The sequence below is a fragment of the Schistocerca cancellata genome, chromosome 8 (assembly GCF_023864275.1).
Source record: "Schistocerca cancellata isolate TAMUIC-IGC-003103 chromosome 8, iqSchCanc2.1, whole genome shotgun sequence".
NCBI classification, from domain to species: Eukaryota; Metazoa; Arthropoda; class Insecta; order Orthoptera; family Acrididae; genus Schistocerca; species Schistocerca cancellata.
Window position 1 is genome coordinate 496,125,922 of NC_064633.1, and position 20,100 is coordinate 496,146,021.

General features: G+C 39.5%; 1 protein-coding gene across 1 annotated transcript in view; it reads right to left on the reverse strand.

The window, feature by feature from the left end:
* Positions 1–12,631, reverse strand: part of LOC126095185 (uncharacterized) — a 70,381-nt gene extending 57,750 nt beyond the window's left edge. The window contains exons 1-3 of the mRNA XM_049909918.1: positions 12,142–12,631; positions 11,871–12,034; positions 1,433–1,640 (exon numbers count right to left, since the gene is read on the reverse strand). Coding sequence (XP_049765875.1) covers positions 1,433–1,640; positions 11,871–12,034; positions 12,142–12,187 — 418 coding nt within the window. The 5' untranslated portion in view covers positions 12,188–12,631. The remainder of the gene's footprint in view (positions 1–1,432; positions 1,641–11,870; positions 12,035–12,141) is intronic.
* Between the last annotated feature and the right edge of the window lie 7,469 nt (positions 12,632–20,100).

Consider the following 20,100-nt stretch of genomic DNA (forward strand, 5'->3'; position numbering starts at 1 on the left):
CCGCCGGCCTGCCGAATGCAAGTCCAGTGTGCTAACCGCTGCGCCACCTCACTTGGTAAAATTTTATGTTGTCCATTCACATTAACTACTATGTTGTGTCCAGTGAAGAGGATGAATTAATGATATGTGGTGCTGCATTACTAATACTTGACAACACAAGCAGATGATTACAACCGCACAGTCGTCATGCTCAGCATAAACATACTGCAGCAAACTTGGTGTGAATGGTGTGCTGCACACGTTGAATGTGGAAGAAGTGATGCTTTTTGTAGCTGCACTTGGATGTCACCATCCAATTTTAAAATTGTAATGAATTGGTTAGAGAAATTTATTTCAAAGAAAGATAAGTTTCAGAAAATAATATTCTGTGAAGCATGGATTTGCTGTTAGTCTTAAGTTTTCACAATAAGAGATTTATTTCAGAGCTTACATATTTATTCCACATTTCAAAGCCGGCTATATATCAAACAGTTCCAGCAATTTGTGAAGCTCTGGTTTAAGAATTACACATCAGCAATTCAACTGTGTGAATAACATGGAATTATATGTTTCACTATATAAGTATATGTATTATAAGTGTAATACATCAATAAATTCAATCAAATCCTCTTAATTATCAATGCCTACCACCTCTTCTACAGTAATGCCACAACTGGTGTTAAGATACGACAGGAGAACCTGTAGTAGTAGTTGATTCCCCTGCCATGTCCACACTCATTGATGATTATTTCATTCTCTTATATTAATTCAGTTCTGCATCAAAGAGTATCTGATACAGTTAATCTGTATTGGGTTGGCAGCAGCACAAATTTCTTTCCTACATCTGAACTTATCACTCTCTAAGAGGCAACACAATACCACATTGTACTACAAGAATTCATAAAGTCTTAATATAAACAAACACTTAGGTCATACAGTGGCATTTAGTAGTAGGAGGCTAGAAACAATGTTTCCTTCGATCTGTATGGACATGGCCACAGACGGCTATTTTCATGTTCGCAACATGCTGCAAACACTGAGAGGCCCGCAGTAGCTGCAAACACCATTGCAAAACATTTTTCAAACTCAGTGCAAACATCGCATTACTCATTACAGGAACTTCCAGGATGTAGTTACCCATAAGATTTAATTGCCAGCATCTCTCAATTTGACCATGAATTATACACTTCAGTTGTTTCACAGCAGTTTTTCCACACACACACACACACACACACACACACACACACACACACAAAACCTATTATAAAAATTATGCACACAGTTAAGGACGCATAATTCTGAATGCAGAGTTCAGTTCTGTCAAGCAGCCAACACTGCCATCACTTTCCACAGTTGCGCGCTCTCTCTCTCTCTCTCTATCTCTTTCTGTGTGTGTGTGTGTGTGTGTGTGTGTGTGTGTGTGTGTGTGTGTGTGTGTGTCCGACACACTTACCTCTGAGTTTGCGCTGCCTAAATCGGTGCACAAGGAAGAAAAAAAGGGACAAGAACAGCACCACAGTGATGGCATATGCTATCAGCCGGAGGCCCAAGTCAGTCGTGCTCTCATGGTTTGAATCTCCTGAAGGCTTCTGGAGTGTTTCAAGTGTATCAAGGCAGATAAACTCGCAGCACGAATTGCCCAGCCGAAAGGATTTGCAATCCTGAAATGAAATATTGCATGACAAATTTTAAAACTTGATTATGGCAGCAAGCATTTTTTTTCTTGATGTTGACCTGAGTCTTCAGTGAGTAGTTAATTTGTACTGTTCAGATCAACAGATTCTGCATCCTGGTCGTTGCCCAAGTTATGGGGAAAGATCCAATTACCCAGGTAGCTTTTCCAAGCACTTAAGTTAAGAAGTGTAAACAGACTTGTCAACAAAACATAATTTTCAGTCTTTATTGCTCATAAATCTACCATCTTTTCTTCTCATATACTTTTCATTACAATCTCTACCTTTGCAGCGACTACAATTTCTGACACATGCTATTTTGAATGGCAGGACACAAATTGTTGGAACAATGTTGAGAACTTATTTCTGCATATGAGGCTTTCAATGTTTGTGCGGGTTATAGCAAATAAGCAATCATTACAATTGAAGGGCAGGGGAGGGGGAAGGGAATGAAAATTTAATACTGTAACATGCAAATAGTACTTTACAACCAGAAACTGATTCTTAAATGTATTATTTCTTATTTTAACTGACAACAAATGGTCTTGTACTGAAATCAGTATGACTATTATTTAACAATCAGATAAATTATAAGGTATAGCACAAAAACCAGGGAGATAAATTTCACTGTTCAAAAAACTTTTTTTCTATTTCTGAAAAAATAGATTGTGATCCTAGTTGTACTTTAAGTGCTGAATTCAAAACTGTTTTCAGTTTTTTTTTGTCAGGGATCGTTCATGAGTAATCACAATTTTATTTCTCTTTCCTGTATCTGATATAGTGCAGCAAACATGAGGTGAAATTCGATAAACAAATTCACATTTCTATGATGTCATAAGTTCATCACATTAATGGAGGGTGAGATCTAACATACATAACACAGTAATCTTTGTGTATACGCTTTGTAGCATTTATTTGACACAAGAAATTACAGAAAATTGACAATAAAATGAGCCCCTGTATTGTAATGTACATTACTTTTTTTTTCTTGTATTGTGAATCTCTCTTCTCTCAAATGATATTCCAGCAATAATCTGCTAACATAGGAAGTACCCACTTCCCTTCATAATGCCTTTCTATGGCAGAAATGTCTTTATGGAATCTTTTGCCATGTTCATCCAATACGTCACTAAAAGTCTCTGTGAAGTAGCCCACATGAGAGTCCATCATATGTACCTTCAGAGACATATTGTACCCCAGATCTTGATATGCTTTGATCATGTCATTCACCATTGCTTTGTAGTTAGCAGCTCTTCTTCTTCCGAGGAAGTTTTCCGACACCATCCTGAAACAGTCCCACGCTGTCTTTTCTTAGTCAGTTAAACGTGCTACAAAATTTGCATCTTTCTTCAGCTCCTTGATTTGTGGGCCCATAAATACACCTTATTTATTTTTTCAGCTGAAAGACTGGGGAATCCGGTAGCCAGATATGCAAACCCACTGCCTATTGGATTCATGGCCTTTACGAATTGTTTCATTAGGCCAAGTTAGATGTGAAGCAGTGGAAGTAGTATATCTTCAGGAGCTACCAGACTTTCGAATTGTATATTCTTTTTGCCCACTTTCCATCTCCGCCTAGGCCATTTCTTTCTCAAGTAGTGAGAATTTCTGTCTCGACTATCCCACTTGCAAAGAAAACAGGCACACTTCTTGTAGCTTTGTTGCATTCCCAGTACCAGAGCAATTACTTTGAAATCTACACATATTTTCAATCTGTATTCATTGTATTGTAATAAATTTAGAATCCTTTGTACGAATTTGTAATTCTCTTTGGTCAAGCTGGCATAAGCTACAGGAACACAGGGTATTTTATTTCCGTTGTGGAGCAAAACACCCTTGAGACTTGTTTTCAACGGATCTATGAAAAGTCTCCCCACTCCTTTGAAATATTGGTGAAGTTTAGCACCTCCATTAGGCCAGCAACGTCACTGCAAAATGTCAGAGCTCCATCAATTGCAAAATAGGAAATAAAGGCATGATTTATGTGCCTGCACACAGTGAATTTAGTACTTTGGTGGAGTAGATTATACTCTTGTAATCTTGAACCAAGTAGCTAGGCGTTTTGTTTACTTAGTCCTAGGTCACATACTAAATCATTTAAATCTGCTTGTGTTAATAAATGTGGCAATGACTCACTTGTGCAGTGATATAAAGGATCATCATCTGTGACTTCTTCAGTACTACTTACTTCACTGTCACTTCACATTTGACCTGGAGCTCTTGAAGGTACTGGAAGGCTGTCAGAATGCTGCGCTGGCATTCTCGCTGAAAGGAGAGCTGGCTAAACAATCTGCCTCTTCGATTTTTTGTTTGTAAAACACTGAATTTTTGTAAGACAGAAATAGAAATCAGTAACGTGGTCCTTGTAGTCTCTCCACACCATCGGCATGGTGATCAACGCCACATTCTCTTTACTTTTTCCACCACTGTATTAGTTTGCACTAACATGTAGCACAACAGAAATGTGGTGTCCATTCTTTATCTTTGTCTCCTACCTCTACTCTAAAGTAATGTTTATATGCTTTCTTTATTACTGTTAAAATTTTCTTCCTATTTCTGACAAAGGTGAACTTCCCACAGATATAGCAGAGGTTGTTTGACTTATATTGACATCCACAATGATGTGGCATTTCCGAAAATTTAAAAATTCCTCTCCAGTAATACACCTGTACTACATTAATACTAGAGAAACGCAGATATGTAAAAACAAGCAGTCAGTTTACCTTCAGCACCAGGCTACATCCATTTAAATACACGAACTTACAAGTTCAACTGTGCTCGGAAATATGACAGAGACTGTTACTTGTCAGCCAAAACACCCACTCGTTAAGACTGACACAATTTAAGGTTAACACCACTGTTGTAAACTCAATGCACCTGCCTCTGGGAAGAGTGAAGGTTTACTGCCGAGGCAGCGACCAGCTGAAACCGTTTGAGTTAATGAACTATTGTAGGTGGTATTAATGACATAGGTATGGTGGGGGATAACCCAATGACAATGTCCCTGTGTTTGCCATGAATTGTGGATATACATGTATGTATGTATACATATTACATAGCAAGTATCCCTGACAATGATATTTTGTTTACATATTTGAATTTCCCATGGTAAACTGGTTTAGAAGCACACACTTTAACATCATAAATAGAACCCTTGTCGAACAGTGTTTTTCATGCCTGAAAGATAAACTATCATGCAGAATCTCTTGGCATAACAACTGGTGGTGGACAATAGAAAAAGACCTCACATTGGCCATTTGCTCCTTAGCCTTAGTACATTATGGAGCATTTGGGCACTACGCAGCTGCAAGTTTTGTGCCATGTTTCAAATAAGATGAGTTGTCAACTAGCGATATCCAATAAAATTTTGTGTTATGCTAAAAAAAAAATAAAAAAAAAAAAAAAAAAAAAAAAATGCAGCCAATAGGCCTACACTTCCTATAGAATACAAAGCCTAATAGATAGTACTTTACTGAATGTTGAATGATTAAGACAGCACAATGTAATCAAAGAAGCAAGAACAGTCGTCATGGAAGAAGGACACGAGTTATTCTCTATCTTTAGTCCAGAAGTCACCAAACTGGTACAAGGAATATACGATGATTACACAATGGGTGACTATATATCAAAACTTATTTGTGAATCTAGCAACTCATACTCTTAAAAATTATAGTTTTTAGCTTTCTCTGCAGAGTTTTTGTTGAAACAAACCAATATTTTGGTTTGAATAAAAACTCTTTTGGTCTTCCTACGAACTTAAAAATAAATGCTCTTATGATAAAACTTATTTTGCTTGTTGCCTACAAAATATTTGTATCGATGCCATAAAGCCACCATTTTCTCCTCCCAGAAGCTGAATGTTTGATGTTTGCTGAAGAAACCGGAATCAGCTTTCCCAATGCACTAGTTGGGTGGCAAGCACCAACCAGGAGTAAGCGAAACTAGAGTAGTAAGTTACTAAGGGAGAAGGAAATCGGCTACTTCCAGTCAATAGTACTGAACTAAAGGAGTAAATTACTCCTGAAGTAAATTTTTCATTTACTTGTGCACTAAAGTTATTTACTCCATTACCGGTGGAGAGCACCACTGAAGAGTACACTACTACATTAGTAACTTAAGGAGGAAATAAAGGCCAAAATTTATGCCTAGGCAGTAGTAGGAGTAAAGTAAGAGAGTACGAAGTGATCTTTGAGTTCTATGTTTTAAGTGTCGAATTATATAGATTACCTGGACTATGAAGAATATATGGAAATGGAGGAAGAGGTGAACATCCTAAGAATGAGGGGTGTAATGGAGAGAAGACACACATTTGTGATGTACAGCGACAATGATTTCAAAGAGCGGTTTGGGTTTTGTAAGGAATCTTTTGAGTTGCTGCTTGGTATGCTGGAGCACTACAGCATAATTCTGACACGAACTGTGCTTTGTCTCCTAAGCTGCAACTTCTTTGTGGACTGCAAATCTTTCGCGCAGGTACTTATCAAATCGTAGCAGGGGATCTCATTAATATTCATTGTATTACTGCTGAAAGAGCTTTTAACAGTGTGACAAACAATTTAACTGCCTTAAAACCACTGTTTGTGTCCATGCCACAGAGCCAAGAAAATACATCAAAAAACAAAAGGGAATTCTAGCGAACTGGCGGATTCCCTAATGTCATGGGGACCATAGACTGTGTACATATTCCCATGCTTTGTCCTTCTGGAGCACAAGCAAAACTATACAGAAATCGCAAAAATTTCTTTTCCGTCGATACACAAATCATCTGTGATGCCAATATGAAGATTTTGAATGTGGTAACCAGTTGGCCGGGTTCCACGCATGGTGCACACATTTGGGACAATAATAGAGTTGCTGCAGAATTTGAAAATGGACAATATGATGGGTTGCTTGTTGGAAATGGTGGATATGCTCTCTACGAACATCCTATGACGCCTGTGTTCCAAGCCTACACGGAAGCCTAACAATGCTACAACAGAGTCCATATTGCTACCAGAAGTGTAGTAGAGTGAGATTTCAGTGTTTGGAGGAAACATTTCCAAATTCTCACTAAAACAATGTGATTTAAACCAAACAAGTGTGAGAATGTTATTGTGGCTGCTGCAGTTCTGCACAACTTTGGAATAGAAGTTAGTGATGTATTTCACCCTGATGCTGTGGAGGTGAATGACGTCGAACAATATGCATTTCAGACAAAAGCAGATGCTGCAGACCAAACTGTCAGAAGACCCATTATACTTAATTACTTTAATTAAAATTACACAACCACATGTTCTCTCCCTCTTTTGCTGGGAGCATCTTCTGATTAGCTCCCACCAGAGAACGCATGCCAAGGTTCATGACTATGGGATAAAGTTTCACCTTCACCAGTTTCATTGCTACATTCAGAGCAGTTATCATCAAATTTACTTCAAAGTATCACATAATCTTCAGCTATCCCCTTGAAAATCTGTGGGATCATATGAATAACCATTTGGCTTATATCATCGATCTTCGTCTCATCTACTCCATCGCCACTTTGAAATTATACTCTATTTACATTTAGCTTTCATTTTCAATTGCTTTCACTTCCTTGTCCTTCCAAATCACTTTAAGCTGCTATTGTGATCTTTGTGTTAGAGCTCCTATGTTATATTCAACGAGTGTTTTTTTCCCAAGCATTCTTTTTCTTTTTTAGTATGTTGACATCGTGCATTTTAGATTCAATAGTAGTTATGTACTTTTTCATTATTGAAGCAAACTGCTCTTTTTCATTTTACGGTATGTTTTATGAACGTTTGTTGGTTACCTCCATGTTGCTGCTAGGTTGTATTTCAAACTGGAGCTTAAATTAATATGTATCACCAACCAACAATGGACACTGCTAGCTGTAGATGGCAGGGTTAACAATCGATTCATCCACTAATAGCATATTTCTTCTTCATAATACACATATCTTATCATTAATTAGTACATACTGTCTAGCTTCTAAAATTATAGCAATGACCATATATTACGCAAAAGGTGTTGCAATAATGTCTTCCGACAATCAACATTTTCCATGAGGGAACATAATGCACGTGCCAGCAGTGTGCAGAAATGGTTTACTTATTTAGCAATAATGCATTACTACTTAAGCTATAACTACTGAAGTAAATAGAAATTGAGCTCTCCAGTAGTTACTAAAATGGTATATTACAACCGAAGTAATTTACTGAAGTAGTCCAGGTGACAGACGAAAGAGTTACTATAAGAGTAATTAAGAGTAATTTATACTAGTTTGGTGCTCACCACCCGTTATGTAGAAATACCTTCATTTTTTCTTAAGATCATGCAGGCTTCAGAACAGCTGCAGCAGCTGATTCCTGTATCTAACAGTACAATTTTCTCTCTCTCTCACTCACTCACTCACTCACACACACACACACACACACACACACACACACGTATGAGTAAATTGTGCCAGCTGAATTCAAGGCTGCAGTTCTGCAGCTTGGTTGGGACGAGAGGATGTGTCAGGTGGGATGGTGATGGGAGAGAGAAGGCGGGGAGTGGGGGAGAGGGTTGGGAAAGGGCAGTTGATGGCAGGGAGGGAGGCAACTGTTGCATAGGATACAAATATCGTACAGAGAGGCATCAAATTTAAAAGCTCCTTAACTTGAAGTGGCTCAAGTTAGCAAATCAATTATGATATTAATGGTCGGTCTCTCTCTTTCGTTTTTAGGCAGCATCCCATAGGACGACACATATACAATACTTACTTTCGTGGCTTAAGGAGCTGAAAAATAAGTATCCGAAATTAGCACAAAACCTGGAACTTTTAAAAACGATAGCACACCCAACTGGGTGTTGCAGTAAGGAAGCACATTTTCTGTGATGTAGGTATTGCTGCTACACTCTCACTACATATTGCATCATCAGGGCTGAAGAATTCTCAGCTCAAACATTTCACAGGAAATAAATTTTACTGCAGAAATAATACAAATGGTTTGTCACTTCTAAATGATATGCTGAAGTAGAAATTTTGAATAATTAGTATCATTGACTTCCCCATATATTTCACATATGAGATTCCTACATAGCTACACAAAGTAAAAAACAGATGACTATTTTAGTTTATTCCTCCTTTTTTAAATTTCTTTAGGCAATAAGAAACTATTCCTATGAATTAATAGCTACGTCATATGACAGAAAAACACTGTTCCACAAATCTCTGCCCCAACATTCAATCTGTATCTTTAGGACGAATATTTGCAGTATAATTTAAGCAGTGCTACCAGATGGTCATCTAATGTGTGCTTCTACATGACAAGGGACAATAAACTATTTATTGAGCACATATTTTCAAAATTATGCCAGCCAAATCTTGTCCATTGGGAGACTTGTTTCTAAGATGTACTAAAAAATGTTTGGCAATAACAGATTAGATCATGTGACAAATACAGTGGGTTTCTCTGTTAAATAGATGCAGAAGGTGGACGACATACGTTAACTTTCTATTAAGCACCATCAAATCACAGGCAGACCAATTTTCCTGAACAGTCTTATGAAAGACATTCTATTTACATCTTCATGTATGATCCAGAAGCTACACAGTTAACATTTCATAGTAGTGAAAACACAGAACTGTCCAACCCAAGAGGTAGAAGAGCAATGTACTATCACACCAAGCTCCTGAATGGCAAGCCTGAACAGCACATCAAAGTGACTTATTATGTTGTGACATATTGGCAGTTTTTGGTCCCCATGTTGCCTAGTGTGATTAAGTAAATCTGGCCAAATGGAAAGCAGATTCACCCAAGTGCATTATGGGTGGTAATACTCAAACACTGACTCACGGTGAAATGCTGTTGGAAGCACTGTTGTATACACAAATTTTCAAATACACTATGTACATGATACACACCCAACACCCAGTACCTAAGTTGCCATTACCAATGAGAGTCATCCTTCTCCTCTCATCCACATCTGACCATTGTAGCTGCAGGAAACCCAACAGATATATTTCAGACACATAGCAAAAACTCTGGAAAATTTTCAGGTAAAAATCATCCATTCTTCCCCCACTCCCCTCTTCACTATTCACTATTCCTTTCTACAAATTTATCAGTCTTTCCACTACTAAACTTTCCATTCAGCTTAACTGACTACATCAACAGATAAATGCCAAATACAACTTGCTCATTATATAATCCATGTCATATATATATTACACCTTTGAAGTTTGCAGAATGGAATTTGCCTTTAAACATTGGTTTTTCTTGCAACAATTGTATAACACACTATCTCTCTCTCTCTCTCTCTCTCTCTCTCTCTCTCTCTCTCTCTCTCTCTCTCTCTCTCTCTCTCTCTCTCTCTCTCTCTCACACACACACACACACACACACACACACACACACACACACACACACACCATTAAAACCATGTTTGTGTTTGCAATGATACCAGATAAAACTGCTAACACCTTGTGACTTTAACCAAAATTTAACACTTTCATAACTCAAACAGTTTTCCTTTGATGAAGTAGACCTGAGGTATGTGAACAGCTGTTGAAGTGTGTAATATATTAAGAGAGAACCTGGAGCTTCAGAAATGTCTGAGAAATGTGATGTACTCTTGATAACACATTGATTTCTTACTATTCAATGACTGACTGATAAACCCAAGTGACAACTCCAAGTATGGGCACCTCCCCCTCACACCAAACTCTCAGAAAAACGAAAAATATAGTGTAGTCAGGTATTGTTCTTCCGAGAAAATTATTTTAAAGTCAGTATTACATAGGTTTTTAATGAGGACAGAACTGGAACTTTTTTTATGGCTACTTACAAGTCACTATTCATCTTCCAAAATATTAAAAGTACTTCACACCCCAGGTCTAGCCCCCTCCCTTACAAACTGTTGTACGAGTGCCCTTGGACTGCTCTACCAGATAGCTACACAAGTGTGAAAAACTATATTCGCAATTTTGATAGCACAACATTACAGAACACAACAAACCTCCTAATTGTCCATGAATTTGGTTTGATGGTAAACTGAACCTCCTGATACCGTATGTATGCTTCATCCCATAACATGACGATATGGCATATGAGCTAATATGTGCACAAACAGAACCAAGTAGAACAGTGACAATCTTTTGTGTGTATATTAGGTACTGGAAAGTAAGCTGGTAACAGAGTGATCTGTAGCCTACCATGAGGTCTATGTTTTGCAGTGAGGTGACAGCCTGGGGGAAGCTGTATCTCACTTTACTTCATTCACTTTTGTTCCACAGATCCATACTGAGGATTGAAGAATGTCATTCGTAGAATCTTCATAATACCGGAAAACTGGCCAAAACTGATACAAATTAAACCTAACAATAAAATCCCTCCCTTCCACTGTGTGTGTGTGTGTGTGTGTGCTTGGGGGGGGGGGGGGGGGGGGGGGGGGGGGGAAGGTGGACAGAGGCTAACACAATACAACTTGTGGGTAGGATCAATCGCTCACCTTGGGATTGTGAGGATAAGATTATTCTAATCACTGCAAGCACAGATGCATTCAAACAATCATTCTTCCCATGCTCCATATGTGAATGGAACAGGAAGAAACCCTGATAACTTGTACATTAGGGCATATCCTCGCCATGGTTTGCAAACTATACTAGCAGTCTCCATCATTGGTATGGGAAAGTGTCACACTGAAATTGATGGAACACAAACAAACATTACAACTACGTAAACATTATGTACACTATATAGAAAACAAAAGAAAAAATTGTTATCATTGGGATGGGCTTATCTCCATTGCCTCCAATTGTTCCACCATTCTCACTTAAAACCTTTATTGTACCTGAGATATTCTTGCTCATGTATTACTCAATCTGTTCAAACAGCCCTTTCATGAGTCGCAACCCCCTTCATAACAATTTTACTACATTTTCCATTGCATCTGCAATACTTGCATCAGTCTTGTTATGACTGTAAACATGACGTGCAATCAAATTAATATTGGGAAAGTGAACAATCGACCTAATTTCATGAAAAGTGTTTATGTTAAGCATTTGTGTTTGTTCATGGTTATTTTGTACTTCGTACTATCAACTGAAATGTGTGTGTAAAAAAACCTTAACTGGCATGGAATTAGGGCAGACTCATTTGTGTGTCTCACTGTATTAGGAGGTAATTAGGAATGTACACACCGAATTTCATTCTAAGATCAAAAAGCCACTTGCTCAGGTAGTCCAAATACACGAACCTGTGGCGGCGAACAAAGAACTGCCTTACACCACTTTGGGCTTCCACTGTCGCAAATGCATAATGTGCACGAATCTGGACCGGGAACGTAATGAAGGCCTGGAGCAATAATTCTTCCGTGTAGGTCAGTGCATTCACCAGTTGAGGCACCAGAAACTAAACAGCCTGAAATGGGTCACATTGATGTTTGATAAGCACAATATAACAGCAACGTACCTTCGATTTCAAATTAGCGGTGAAATATGATAGGTCTCAATAGATTAACAACTTACCCCTTAAGGAATATACGAATCCAAACAAAAAAGCTTTATTATGCATATTTACATTTTGTATCGAGTCATTGTTTCACAAGCACACGAGAAGCAACAGTGCACTGTATTCTTGGTAAACAAAAATTCGCAGAGGAAGTGCAGCATTAGTTTCACATCACTGTCAACACGACTTTGAATGAATATCAGTGGAGTGCGCCTCCTCCCTTCGGCTCACATGCAAATTTTCACCTCCAGGATAAGGTACGGTTTGCAAATCTGTATGGCGTTAGAACGGTATTACAATTTGGGTTCCACTTTAAGGAGAACATAGCGATTATACAAAAACGTTTCCATCGGTTTTAAATTCCCTGCATGCTTGTCGGACTTCACTAGTCGCTTCACATTATCGTTGTTTTAAACACTAATGATATACATCAATATACGCTCGGTTAACGGTGCTACGGAAAGTAGTCCATATACCTAACAGTAAATGTCAAAATAAGCTACAAACACCACATTTACTTCCGCTGACCACAGAGGTTGCTACTGTTGTCACAGCTAAGTGATCACTGGCCATAGCTTTTATTATTGTTAACTCCGATGGTTATTCACTGGGCGCAGACTAGGCATCAAGAATAAAGACCGATCACACTAAACGACTAGACGTCAACGAAACGGCGGTCGATGTCACCTACGGATCATACCAGAAGAAACGCTAACAAAGCGTCTCTTCGTTTAGTCCACTAGCGTACGGTGACTGTGAGGTTGTAAGATATTATCCGTGAATCAATCAGTCGGAACATAGTATTGGAATTAAGGTTGGTTGGTTTGGGGAAGGAGACCAGACAGCGTGGTCATCGGTCTCATCGGACTAGGGAAGGATGGGGAAGGAAGTCGGCCGTGCCCTGTCAGAGGAACCATCCCGGTATTGGCCTGGAGTGATTTAGGTAAATCACGGAAAACCTAAATCAGGATGGCCGGACGCGGGATTGAACCGTCGTCCTCCCGAATGCGAGTCCAGTGTCTAACCACTGAGCCACCTCGCTCGGTCTGGAATTAAGGAACTAGCAGCAAAGAAGTTTATTAATGACTAAACCAAACTTCATAACGGAATCTCCTGATAAAGTTCGATGGTAAACTTCCGAGAAGTGAAATAACTGGAAAAGTATCATACAAACAATTTAAACCATCGCCATTTATTTGATTCGAAAATATATACATCCAGGGGTAAATCAGATAACTAATGAAGAGGTATTGAATAGAATTAGAGAGAAGAGAAATTTGTGGCACAACTTGACTAGAAGAAGGGATTGATTAGTAGGGCATTTTCTGAGGTATCAATGGATCACCAATTTAGTATTGGAGTGCAACGTGGAGGGTAAAAGTCACAGAGGGAGACCAAGAGATGAATACACCAAACAGATTCAGAAGGATGTAGGTTGCAGTAGGTAGTGGGAGATGAAGAACCTTGCACAGAATAGAATAGCATGGAGAGCTGCATCAAACCAGTCTCTGGACTGAAGACCACAACAACATACATCCAAATAAACGATATTACAAGGCATCTGAGAGAATATTATACCTTAAACATTGTGTTTTCTTCCTTAATAGATATCAAATAACGCCAAAAACAACTGTATTTCTCTCTTTTAATGGAGCTGTCTTTCTGTCAAGAATAGGTTTTATGCTCAACATATCTCATCCAGATATTTCGGCTCTCTTGTAGAATAACACTAATGAGGAAAAAATCCAAATTGTCATGGAACATTAGTGGGACAATATTAAAAAACTCAGCATTCGCCTGCCACCCAAGATTAGTACGCTTTTTGGTTCTGTAAGGATGGTCTAGGCATAAGGAAACCCTGAATTTATTATATTCTGCACCAGTGCGATAATATATACTTTGGTCAAACTGCCTTTACTATTAAGAACAGATTTCTGGTATATCACCATTATAAAAGATACAAAAACACAAACAAAATCTGTGGGGGCAGAGCACTGCTTCACTGAGAGATGTGCAGTGAAATATAATAGGACAGAGCAGGTTGCTGTAGCTTTTCATAACTAGGTTTCTTTTCTGATGGAATTTATTACAAGTAAGCTATTTGATAATCCTATTAATACGGTCAGGGACTATTCTCAGAGCCAGTCACAGGATACTGTGCAGGCCACACCTGTGGGCATCTGTAGCTTGTGACATCTTTGTGTTGCTATCACTTCATGTCAGCATAGTCATAGATGGTAACTTTAATGCTAAAAATATCCTGTAGAACTCCAGGTTTACAAACATTGATGACTGGCAACTAATGAGTGCTGCAGAGACTGATAACCCAATCATATCTTGACCATATGACCCAACAATCTTTTCAAACCGAGAACAAGCTGATGTTCCTGATGCTGCAGTTATTAAGAGTCTATGACAGGCCACTGTCAGTGCCTAGAACACAAATGTTCGATATGTGCCCCTTTAGTGATTCGGCAGACATCAAGCCGATAATCAAGTTCCTCCCACACTCGGCGCAGCATGTCCCCATCAATGAGTTCGAAAGCATCGTTGATGCGAGCTCGCAGTTCTGGCATTTTTCTTGGTAGAAGAGGTTTAAACACTGAATCTTTCACATAACCCCACAGAAAGAAATCGCATGGGGTTAAGTCGGGAGAGCGTGGAGGCCATGACATGAATTGCTGATCATGATCTCCACCACGACCGATCCATCGGTTTTCCAATCTCCTGTTTAAGAAATGCCGAACATCATGATGGAAGTGCGGTGGATAACCATCCTGTTGAAAGATGAAGTCGGCGCTGTCGGTCTCCAGTTGTGGCATGAGCCAATTTTCCAGCATGTCCAGATACACGTGTCCTGTAACGTTTTTTTTTTTTTTTTTTTTTTGCGGAAGAAAAAGGGGCTGTAAACTTTAAACCGTGAGATTGCACAAAACACGTTAACTTTTGATGAATTGCGAATTTGCTGCACGAATGCGTGAGGATTCTCTACCGCCCAGATTCGCGCATTGTGTCTGTTCACTTCACCATTAAGAAAAAAATGTTGCTTCATCACTGAAAACAGGTTTCGCACTGAACGCATCCTCTTCCATGAGCTGTTGCAACCGCACCGAAAATTCAAAGCGTTTAACTTTGTCATCGGGTGTCAGGGCTTGTAGCAATTGTAAACGGTAAGGCTTCTGCTTTAGCCTTTTCCGTAAGATTTTCCAAACCGTCGGCTGTGGTACGTTTAGCTCCCTGCTTGCTTTATTCGTCGACTTCCGCGGTCTACGCGTGAAACTTGCCCGCACGCGTTCAACCGTTTCTTCGCTCACTGCAGGCCGACCCGTTGATTTCCCCTTAAAGAGGCATACAGAAGCTTTAAACTGCGCATACCATCGCCGAATGGAGTTAGCAGTTGGTGAATCTTTGTTGAACTTCATCCTGAAGTGGCGTTGCACTGTTATGACTGACTGATGTGAGTGCATTTCAAGCACGACATACTCTTTCTCGGCTCCTGTCGCCATTTTGTCTCACTGCGCTCTCGAGCGCTCTGGCGGCAGAAACCTGAAGTGCGGCTTCAGCCGAACAAAACTTTATGAGTTTTTCTACGTATCTGTAGTGTGTCGTGACCATATGTCAATGAATGGAGCTACAGTGAATTTATGAAATCGCTTCAATCATTTGTAATAGCCCTGTAAGTGGTATCATCTCCAAAGATTACTGCTCGGTGTTGACTGGGGGTCTGGAGATTACTCCTCAGCAGCTGCAGTGGCCACACCACACCACAACTGCAATGACAACCAGCAACACCTCATCAAACAACTCCCAGCTCACCTCCTATACACGAAGTTTACACAGGAGACAAACCTATAATTCACAGTACTGAGATTCTTGGGGAAAATTTAAGCATGTACCGAAATGATAGGAAATGGGAAATGGAGGTAGTGTGTTTGTCACAGTAGACAGGAAACTATGATCTACTGAAGTAGACATTTGAAATTCCATCAAAATTGTCTGAGCAAGATTCAATATCAAGGGCGGACATAAAATTATAATGGGATCCTTCTACCAGCCACATGATTTATTTCCTGATGTAACTGAAAACCTTAAGATAAAACCTCAGTTCACTGGTATGCAAGTTTCCTAATCATATTGTAATCAGTGGAGAAGACGTTAATCCTCCAACAATCGATTGGATTAATTATAGTTTTGTGAGTGGTGGTATATCAAGATATCCTGTGAATCATTAGAAAATGCCTTCTCAGGAAACTATCTAGAACGGTTAGCTCAGAATCCCATTTATCATGGTAATGTTTTAGACCTAATGGTAACGAATACAACTGACTTCTTTGAGGATGCTCACATCAGAGCTAGTATCAGTGGATATGAGGCAGTTGTAATACAATGAATACCGAAGTACAAAGGACAACTAATACAATTACAATGATTTATAAGATGATCATTTTTAAAGAACCGATTTGTAATGGAGTGAGAGAAACTTTATTTATGAACATAAACTGTACCACAAAATACAATATGCATATTTTTTCAGTTTTCAATATAGTCACCATGAACATTTAAGTATTTGTCAAGTCGTGGGATCAGCTTTGGATCCCAGCATCAAAGAACTCTGCTGCCAGACAATTAGTAACAATTTATTGCAAAATGTCATTAATTTCCAAGCGCTTTCTAGAAAGAAATTCCCTTAGCTCTGGAAACAGATGAAAGTCTGATGACACTAAGTCAGGCTGTGTGGTGGATGATCCAGTAATTCCCAATGAAACTTGTCCAGTTGCGTCCTTGTTCTTGCCGCAACATGAGGCCAAGAATTGTCTTGAAGCAGAACGACGCTGCTAGAGAGCAGTCCTCCCTGGCAATTTCGAATCACGAGCCTAAGCTTTAATAATGTTTCACAGTACCTTTCATTATTTATTGTCATTCCTCTTGGCAAAAAGTCTAACAGATCAATGCCTTCCCGGTCCCAAAAAACCGTGGGCATGATTTTCTGTCTAGAAGGTTCTTGTTTGAATTTTCGTGGTTTCGTCAGGAAGTTTGAATGATGGCACTCACTGGATTGACGTTTATTATCTATGGTGTAGCGCGCAATTCACGTTTTATCACCAGCCACAATGTAACCCAAGAAGGCGTCACCATCCTTGTCATAGTGCTCCAAAATGGACAAAAAAGTGACATTCGCTTTGTCTTGTGTTTTTCTGTTAACTTTTCCGGAACCCATCTCGCACACATTTTTTGTAGTGAAGTTTGCCAGCAACAGTGTAAAAAAACCACTGATATTGAAACTTGTGGAAATTCCTGATGCAATTCGTCAATTGCAAAGCTCCTGTTTCGGCGAATTGCCTCATCAACTTTTTGTGTCAAGCCTTCATTCATAACAACAGGCCGTCCCAGACCGTTCTTCATCGTGAATAACACATGCTAAGGGAAATTTTTTAAAAAATTAGTTTGTTAACTGATCTTTATATACTTTTATGAGCTGAATCCAAATCTAGCCTTAGTTTTTTGTATCACCCATAGTTCTCGAACAATATTCTTTTCATTATATAGTATCAAAATTCTATACTACATGCTAAATGGGAAAATTAATGAAATGCTTTGTTACAATGTAAGCATGGTTTGTATTTACAGTAAGCTACTTAAAACAATGATATGTGTTAATAGAGGTTTCACTTGTCAGCTGGAATTGGTTTGTATTTTCTTTCTCGTTTTTCATTGAAGCTTCTTGTGTAGCTTTTTCTATGATGAGTCGCTTGTTGAACTTCTCGGCGAACTGACCAACAATAGCTCCCCATCATGTTGGTGTTCCAGCGGCCTTGGTAGCGTGAAAACGCTCTCCTTGCTCCTCACTAACATCTCCCATATTGTCCAGGAAGTAATCAAGATGACTGTTCAAAAAGTGAACTTTCCGGCTCATTAAACATCCTAAAGTTTTAAGCTTGTAGCTATAATAGAAACATATTCTGGGGCTTTTTCATGTCCTAAGAACGTTGTAACGACTTGCTTGAATGATACCCATGTTTCTTTCTCATTTAAGTTCATTGTAGATTTAAAGTTAACATCAGACATCAATTTTATAATGTCATGTCCGACAAAGACGCCTTCTTTTAGTTTAGTAATGCTTCTATGGTGTTTTTTAATTTAAATTCACCACAAATATAACAAAAGTTATCAGCAGAGTTCTTACAACCACGATTAGACATTGTACTGAGCACATGAACAGGAAATGGGAAAGTGAGATTAGGTTGACAGTAAACAAAACACCATCTGTTAACACAAAAATAGAATCGACCTTTTTTGCCAGCAAATATTTTTCAGCAGTGCTACCAACCTCATCTACATTCATTACACCTCCTTTTTAAATTATTTTAACTATATAAAAGCTCTTAAATTCTTTAATAAATCCCTTAATTTAATAAATTTAACTGTAAAATGTGAAGAAAAGGTGGGTGATACAGTTTTTAAGTATCATGTTTGGGTTTCCCACCCTGAAACTGGAATGACTGGATCGATGGGTCATACCCTCTTGTATGCACTTCACAGTGGTTCGCAAAGTACAGATTAAAATGTAGATCTATGATCCAACAGATGCACCCTACATCCAGCTGCTTGCAGACCAGCCATCATGGCAGGTGGCTGAACCTGCAGAGGACGACTAGATAGCCCACACCACTGCAGATGAGGTGACTTGACAACTCAGCTACCTTCACGTCATAAAGATTGGAGGCGCAGACCAATTAATAAATTGGATTCTGGAACAGCTGCCATCTGTCACCTTCAAGCTGCTGCAGACGTCTTCAACATCCAGTGTATTAGGCAGTTCCCAGCTGCCTGAAATCTTGGAGAGGTTGTGTCTGTCACAAAAAGTGAAAAGGGTTCACACTTCCTAGTCACCTATTGCACCATCAGCTTCTTGTCATCGCTCTCGAAGGTGTCAAAGAGAACCTATCAACGTTGTCTAAAGTGGCACATGGGGATAGAATGAAGTTTGGCGTCTGCAGAGGTCACACCACAACTTTCTAGTTCCTACACCTCATCAAGAAAGCAATGGGTGCTATCGAATGCCAGGAGTTCTTTTCTGTTATGACCTCCTGTATCAAATTCTTGTACATGGGATGCTAGTGTCATATATATGGCTCCTCCTGTCCTACCTTGGGGAGTGCACTTCTACATGAAAGTACAAGGTAGCATATCCTCAGTGCCAGATACTGGCCAGCATTCCACAGTGTAGTGCAATCAGCGCTCTGCTGTATACACTGTACACAGCCTCTCCCTGGAACATAGCTGAAGTACAAACATCCCCTGCACAGACGAGACTGCTCTAAACGAGTAGTGTGAACTCTGCACATGTACAACGTCACCTCCATGGGGCGAAGTACTATGTGAGTGGGCAACTAAGTGGTGCTTATCGTTCAATGGGACAAACAAGCAAGCCATTGCCATATCCAGATGGCCTTACTACCTGACTTTACACCAGTGACTATCCAAGGCATGCTGTACCATGGGAGAAGACAGTGCTCTACCTCAGAGTCACTCCCAACAGAAGACCAATGTGGTATACTCATAACAAAGCCACCACACTAATGGCAATAGGTAACCTTACAGTTCTCTATTTCCTACTGAACCCCCATCCACGCTCCCACAACAGCTAGGGTGCCATTTTAACTGAAATAGCCTGACCGGTCCTCGAGCCCCCCAAAGCAGTGTGGGAGTTCTCACATAGGATGTCCCCATAGGTACAGAAAAGGGAGTTGAAGATTGGCCTGCACCTGCCATGGGAGCTTCACAAGCTGGCAGGAGACCAGCCACTCTGGGAACACTTTTATCATATGCCTAGGACTTTTTATGAGCAGGCCAGACACTTAACAAACGCCTGCATTCAATCCCTAGGCCTAGTGTCCACAGAGGCCCAACCACCAGATGGCCGGACCTACTAACATTAATAGCCACTTCGTGCAGTGTATAGCCCGTACATTTAC